The sequence below is a fragment of the Lepisosteus platostomus genome, chromosome 5, assembly GCF_059453375.1.
Source record: "Lepisosteus platostomus isolate fLepPlt1 chromosome 5, fLepPlt1.hap1, whole genome shotgun sequence".
Lineage (NCBI taxonomy): Eukaryota > Metazoa > Chordata > Actinopteri > Semionotiformes > Lepisosteidae > Lepisosteus > Lepisosteus platostomus.
The window spans coordinates 52714972-52722784 of record NC_142615.1 but is presented as its reverse complement, the minus strand read 5'-3'; the positions used below and the strand labels follow the sequence as shown (position 1 = coordinate 52722784).

Here is a 7813-nt window from a genome sequence, read left to right as displayed (position 1 = left end):
CCTCTTCTGTTAGTGTCACCCAAATTGATACATTGTGCTCTGGTGATTCTTCAGATCATACCATTTTGTACAATACTGTATCAGTATTAGTAAGAAAATATGTCTTTTTTGTATATTTTATTATAATTGTATTTATATGTGAAAATATGTTATTTTAATATCTACATGTAAATTTGAAAAATTATTTTCCCCCCTAAAAGCAGGCAGCCTAACATTTTCAGCTGACAAAAAATTATATGAATTTTTAAAGATCCAGACTGAAAGTTTATAAAATATTGATTTACACTATATGCTGCTGTTTTGGAAGTATACTTATTTTATAGGTTTCCGCCAGGTGCTGCAGTTTCTTCCCACAGTCCAAAAACATTGTGATATCATTTTAGGAAGTGAATTTCATGATCATAAGTTTTCTAATGTCATTTTGTCACACCTGTCAAACTGTGAATTGTTTGAACTTTCATCTTTCCTGTCATTTGAACCCAAACGCCTGTAACAATCTGTAGCTATAACATTTCTGCAGTTCTAAGTGAGGTAGCGATGCTGTATATTTCAACGAGCCACCATTCTTGCAGGACAAGGACCCTTAATTTCTCTTGATTTGTAGGGAAATGTAAATAACAGTCAGGATGTCTCATGTTGTGTCTGGATTTGTCCACAGTGGCTTTTCTCCTTTGTGTGGTCCAATGTATACATATTGATAACAATTATTTAAGTTTCCCTTTCCATTGGGGTTGATATTTTCATTGTGAGTTGCCAAGAGCTCCTTCATTTTTAATTGATAGTTTTAATATAATAAATTAGACATTATAAGCACATAAAATGATTCTAGAATGTTTCTTGCAAAAAAACTTCAATAAAATTAATAAAAAATTGTTCCCATCAAAAGTGTTACATTCAGAATTTACATCAATGAATGGTTTCATTTCTTATTTCTGAAACATCAAATTGTAGAAAGAAGAAAGAAATCGTATGTTCAAGCCTCCCTTTTGTAAAACACAAGCTGCAGATACAGACATTGAGGAGAGTGTGGAGTGAAGTGGACTCAGGTCACAGTGTCAGTGTGGAAACAGTGGAGTGAAGTGGACTCAAGTCACAGTGTCAGTGTGAATCCCATCCCTGAACTACCTCACCCACACTGAGTCCCCTGTCTGTAGTCCCCTTTACCTGAAGTGGCGTCTCCCTCACTGTCCCCTGCATCTCTATATCCAGAGGGCGTCTCATCAGAGAGGAGTCTCCCTGTGAACAGACGAGCAGGTCAGTAATGGCTCTGACACAGATTGGCCTGTCAGATACTTCTTCTCTCCCAGTCAGTATTTATTTGCTGGTGTGAAATAAGGTTGAAACTAATCTCTAATGACAAAGGTTAGTCCAGGTTGGTACAGGGTGTACTCCTGCATCTTATATACAGTGCCTTGCGAAAGTATTCATCCCCCTTGAACTTTTCAACCTTTTGCCACATTTCAGGCTTCAAACATAAAGATATAAATTTTTTATTTTATGTGAAGAATCACCAACAAGTGGGACACAATTGTGAAGTGGAACGAAATCTATTGGATTTTTGAAACTTTTTTTACTAATACTTTCGCAAGGCACTGTATAATAACTCACCTGACAGCGTCTGGACTCTGGGGCACACTCTTTTACCAAAACTCTCCTCCTCTCCATCTTCTCCTTCAATTGTTGCTTCTCCAAAACTCTCCTCCTTCTTCATCTGTTTCTTTACCTCCTTTTCACAAACTCTCCTCCTCTCCTTCTCCTCTTTTGCTTGCTTCTTCTCCTGCGTCTCCAACAGTTTCCTCCTCTCCTTCTTCTCCTTTGCTTGTTGCCTCTCCTCCTCTTCCCAAAATCTCCTTCTCTCCTTTTCCTCCTTTGCTTGTTTCTTATTCTCCTCCTACAGCTGATTCCTCCTCTTCTCCTCCTGAGCTCGCCTCCATTCCTCCTTCTCCTTCTGCCTCCTCTCCTCCTCCTGCTCCAGGCGTTTCTCCAGCCCCCGAGCGTAGGCCTTCCACCTCTTCTGCTCCTTCTTCTCCCATCTCACCTCCTGCTTCTGCTGCTCCCTCCTGTTCTCCTCCGCCTCCTGGGCACGTCTCCGCTCCTCCTTGTTCACGGTCCTCCTAATTGCATCTGCTGCCTTGGTGCATCTCCTCTCCTGCTTCTCCTCAGTCTTTCTCCTCTGCTCCTCCTCCTTCTCCCATCTCCTCTTCTCCTTCTCCAGCATCTGCTTCCAGTTCTCTCCCTCCTTCTCCCATCTTCTCTCCTGTTTCTCAAACACCTTCCTCCTCTTCTCCTCCACCTTCATCCTCTCCTCCTCCAGCTTCCTCCTTTCCTTCTCCTTCTGCACCTCCTGTCTCCGATCCATCAACCACCCTTCCTGCTTCCGCCTCCTCTCCTCATCCTGCTCCTGGGTGTTCAGGGACCGGTGCCTCCCGACACGGACACTCCTGACTTTCTCCACTGGTTCCGTTGTCCTCTTGCCCCCTTGCGGCTCCTTCCATCTCTTCAGCTCTGTAGTGTTGCTCTTATCCTCATTGACCCCGGAACAGCACAGCATCTTGGTGAAGGAATGGGAGGAGCTGACCTGCTTTGAGAGAGAGGAGTTAATATAGACACACTGACTGGACACTCCAGTACATTAACACTGCACTGAGAGAGAGGGGTTAATACAGACACACTGACTGGACACTACAGTAAAGGTTCACTCCTCACCTCTCCTAGAATCACAGGAGCTACAGGGTCCTCTAGGTGTCTCAGCACCTGTGTTCTGACTTTCAGCAACTCTGGAGGCCTGTCTTCAGGACCTGGACCTTCCTGACTCTCCTGATTCCTCTGCCTCTTCTTCCTCTTTTTCTTAGTCTTCTTCACCTCCGTCTTCTCCTGGGAGGTGATGGGAGGGAGGCGAGGGAGGGGTCTGGGGACAGGCAGCTGGCTGGACAGTGGGGCAGTGACCTGGGGCAGGTCAGTGTCAGGATTAGAAGAGGTGGACATGTTGTCCTCTTCATCTTTTTCAGGGCTGACTTGGACTCTTTGCACTTGGACACTGAAGACAGACACAGGTCTTTGCTGTTGGGGTCAGTTCTTCTTAGTCTTAATATACCCTCAGTACATGCATTGTGACTGTAATAAGAGTCTGCACAGTTGACTCTACACAAGGACAGAGGGGGCAGCATGGAGCAGTCGGCAGGGAGTTTAATGAGCTCAGCGGCGTCACAGGTGAGTGTAGAGGGAGGGCCCAGGGGCACCGAGGTCCAGGAAAGGAAGGGGTGGACAGCTGGTTCTCTTTGAAAGCCTCGTCCACCTGGATAATGGGCTGTGGAGGCTGAAGACACACAGCAGACCTTGGTAATGGAGACACCCTTCACTTCTAATTCTGTACGCACTATAAGGTCCACATGTACTGAGTTTCACCAGGTGAGTCTGCACAGTTTGTCCTGTAAGATCCTGGACAAGTGTGTCTGTACAGTTTTTTTAAGTGTTTGTACAGGGGTGAGTCTATACAGTGTGTTTAATAAGAGTCTAAACAGGTCTGTTTATATAGTGAGTCCTAATAAAAGCCTGTACAGTCTATACAGTCTATACAGTGTGTCCTACAAGAGTCTGTACAGGTGAGTCTGTACAGTGTGTCCAATTAGAGTCCATACAGGTGAGTCTATACAGGTAACTCCACACAAGGACAGAGGTTCTGTTCGCTTCTCACCTGTCCCGGAAGCTCAGGAGCTCTGACACTCCTTAGAGGAGGGAACTTAATGGGGGCAGCATGGCGCAGTCAACAGGGGTTTCTCTGAGCTCAGCGGGGTCACAGGTGATCGAAGAGGGAGGGCCCAGGGGCGCCAAGATCCAGGAGAGGGAGGGATGGACAGCTTGTTTTCTTCAACAGCCTCGCCCACCTGGATCGTGCGTCTCCTGGGCTGTGGAGACTGAAGACACACAGAAGACCTTTCTGTTCCTGCCGAGTCACACAACAGGTCAAACTGTCCTAAGACTACTACAAAGAGAAAAAATAAACCTGCTATTCACAGACCTCAGCTACAGGGACTCCCAGGTAATTCTGCAGGATGAGGTCAACGTCAATGTTGGCTGCAGCCTGGTGGAAGCACTTGTTCACCTCGGATAACTCACACCTGACCTTCGTGTTTTCAAAGTAGGACTTCAGTGTCTCCACCACCTCTTCTTAGTTGTCCTGCTTCATGATTCCTGTGCCCTGGAAGGGAAAATCCTAGGAAAATGGGGAGAGAGAATCAGGCAAGATGTCCTGACCATGTCTGCAGTCGTCAAACCAAACCTCCATTATATGAGCTTGTGTTGTCTGTTGTCTTCACTGTTTTAATTTTGGGATTTGGTAAAATTTCTTATCATATCCTCTGTTAAACTTCACTAACTCAGTACCAACTCCTGTACCAGAGAGAGAGAACTAAGACAGTGAATCATCATCATCATATCTCCACAGCGCCAGACAGGAGATGCAACCTAGGGGTGGAACTGTGATATCTCTAAAGCCAAAAGAGAGGGGGAGGGGGGGTCACCCCACTGTTAATAGAGCCAATAGAGAGATGAGGTGTCACCCCGCTATTGCCATCGATGACCAAGAGTCTCACCACCCACTCTATGATGCCCCCTAGTGGTGATCTGTAAGTGGTGTGTTTTTCAGCCACCCACTTGAAATAACAGCAGGCTGGTGTCCCAGCCCAGCTCCTGTCTCTCTCCCCTTGGATCTGGGAGATTTCCAGGTTGAGTGGGGTGGCGCAGGTATCTTGGAAAGCTGAGGGGGTCAGGAGAGTCGCCCCAGCCCCTGTACCGCCCCGATACCACAGTGTAAGCTGGACAAGGGGAGGGGTTTCAGTGACTCACTAATCCCACATATGCTGCCTCCAATCCAAACTTGGCCAGGACCTCATCGTACAACTCCAGGCAGTCAAGCTGGATGGAAGACATCGCATTCTGAGCCCTGGGCCGCACCCGGCTCTCCTCAACCTAGAGCAGCCCCTCCAGTTCGACCCACAGGTCCTCCCTGAGCCACCACAGGGCAGCCGGGGCCTTACCTACACTCTTACCTACAGTTACACTATAACTAACACACAAATACGGCCAATATTACAACAGTAACACTGCAATTAAGGCTTACAGTATCATTATTACTAACAATAACACAAACTTAGTAGTACACTAATAATACCAATAATAACAGTAATACTATCCAAAGAACTAACATGACAATGAGTATTAATATTCTGACACTAACACTATGATTATCACTAATATTAACATGAATACTAACATTAAAACTAAAATTAAAAGTAGCTCTATCATCAATAATTCTCACATTAATACTAGTATTCAGTAGTGCTTTCATCATTAATACTCACATAGACACACAGACACTACACATACTCATGGACACACACCCACACACATCAAACACCCACACACCCTCAGACACCACATACGCTAATAGTGATAAAAACACAGCACTCACAGATTTCTGTTCGTTGGTCTGGACTCTAGAAAGTTATAAAGTGCTCTAGAAATTTGCAAGCGACTCTGGACCTCAACACCGGTTGATGGGTCACTTCTGTCAGACACAGCATTGGAGCCCAAGCCCACCTACACACACATTCACACACACTGACAGATATACACCCACACATTCACACACATTATGACATACTGACAGACACACAACCACACACTCACACACATTCACACAAACATTACACACACTCACAGATACAAACTCACAGACACACATTCATAGACACAGCACACACTCACAGGCACCACGCACATTTATACACACAATCAGACACTCACACACATACAGTACTCAGTACATACTGAAAATCTACCTCTACCATACATGTCAAAAGCTCACTCCCCATAATTTCTATCCCTTTATTTCATTCTTTTGATGCATGTTTTTGCACATAACCTGTTACCTTTTTGTTGTTTTGCACACTGCCTGTTGTTGTTTGCACATCGGCTGTTGTCTCTGTCTCTGTGTTTTTTTCTTTGTACTACTTATGTCCGAGAGCTAGCTAAATAGCATTTCGTTATACCATATACCTGTATATGAGTATAATGACAATAAACTTGAATTTGAACTTGAACTTGACATAGTCTTATTATTATTTTATTGTTTACTCATTTACAAAAACATGGTCTTCTCGTTCCAAAGTCAGATTTTTAGTGCTTTCGAACGTTACTTCCAACCTGGACTGACAGCTCACCCGATCTGTTTGTGATCAGACCATGGCGTGGGGGGCTGTACCAGGCAAGCAAAAACAAGGCAGGATATGCAAGAATACTAATCACTCGCGACAGTTATGTTCTCTTACTATTGAGACTCCTACATTGCGAGTTTTTTGAAGACTTTGAAACTAAAGGAAAGCGATTCACTTTTCTGTTGAGGATGTAGCTCAGTGGTAGAGCGCATGCTTTGGATGTGTGAGGTCCTGGGTTTGATCCTTGGCATCTCCAGGTGCTTTATATTACAGTACTCACATTGCAATCTTCTGTTAAGTGAGAACTCTTTGCTCGTGTTCTACGTTTCCTAGTTAAAATCACTGTTTCATCCACTGTGGAAGTGAGGTCAGCACAGGAATACAGAGACAAGGTGGACTGGATGTCCTGTGGATGCAAACAGAGCATAATAATTTAAATGAAAAAGAAAGAAAAGCCCAGCAGTGACTGTCCCCTCTGTACTGAGCCTGGTGGACAGCAGCTCTTCCAGTTGAGTCCCTCAGACCCTGAGTCTGTCCCTGTGCAGCTCCAGTCCACACAGATGTTCCAGCCCCTCCAGCTGTGGCCCCAGTGTCTCTCTGAGTGGAGCTGACTGTGAGACTGAGACTCTCTAACAGCACAGTGGAGCTGAACTGATACTTATACACTAATACACCCCCAGTCTGAACAGAGTGAGGACAAATCTCAGCTCCTCCTCCTTATTCTTATAGGTAGTAGTAGCAGTAGTAGTAGGAGGAGCAGTAAAATATTAGTAGTAGGTATTTATAGTAATAGTAGGTAGCAGTAGGTAGCAGTAGTATCAGTGGCAGGAGTAGTTGTAGTAATAGCTGTAGTAGTATTAGTAGTATTAGTAGTTATGCTGTATTTAAACTTTCCTGTTCAATATAGCAGAGCTCCTGTGTTACAGCCTCACCATAATAACTGCAGCAGCAGGAGCATAAGTGCAAGAGTCAGTTTGAAAAAGCAATGATTAAATATACATATACATATACATACATACATATACATAAATATACAGTGCCTTGCGAAAGTATTCGGCCCCCTTGAACTTTTCAACCTTTTGCCACATTTCAGGCTTCAAACATAAAGATATAATTTTTTTATTTTATGTGAAGAATCACCAACAAGTGGGACACAATTGTGAAGTGGAACGAAATCTATTGGATTTTTGAAACTTTTTTAACTAATAAAAAAATGAAAAGTGGGGCGTGCAAAATTATTCGGCCCCTTTACTTTCAGTGCAGCAAACTCACTCCAGAAGTTCAGCGAGGATCTCTGAATGATCCAATGTTGTCCTAAATGACTGATGGTGATAAATAGAATCCACCTGTGTGTAATCAAGTCTCTGTATAAATGCACCTGCTCTGTGATAGTCTCAAGGTTCTGTTGAAAGCGCAGAGAGCATCATGAAGACCAAGGAACACACCAGGCAGGTCCGTAATACTGTTGTGGAGAAGTTTAAAGCCGGATTTGGATACAAAAAGATTTCCCAAGCTTCAAACATCCCAAGGAGCACTGTGCAAGCGATCATCTTGAAATGGAAGGAGTATCAGACCACTGCAAATCTACCAAGACCTGG

The 7813-nt window shown here is 44.4% G+C and overlaps 1 protein-coding gene across 1 annotated transcript; it reads right to left on the bottom strand.

Moving 5' to 3' along the window:
• Window positions 1-1891: 1891 nt before the first annotated feature.
• On the bottom strand, window positions 1892-3002 carry LOC148669195 (uncharacterized). Its single transcript, XM_088630998.1, has 2 exons — window positions 2707-3002; window positions 1892-2578 (listed from the first exon to the last, which is right to left on the bottom strand). Exons 1-2 carry the CDS (start codon window positions 2983-2985, stop codon window positions 1892-1894), a joined length of 966 nt encoding a protein of 321 aa, XP_088487124.1. The 5' UTR covers window positions 2986-3002.
• Between the last annotated feature and the right edge of the window lie 4811 nt (window positions 3003-7813).

Excerpts from the sequence above, each read along its gene's own strand:
- LOC148669195 (XM_088630998.1), bottom strand. The coding sequence starts at position 2,985 with ATGTCCACCTCTTCTAATCCTGACACTGACCTGCCCCAGGTCACTGCC. Across the intron at positions 2,579-2,706 it reads CTCCTGTGATTCTAGGAGAG|GTCAGCTCCTCCCATTCCTT; the intron begins GTGAGGAGTGAA and ends CTCTCAAAGCAG.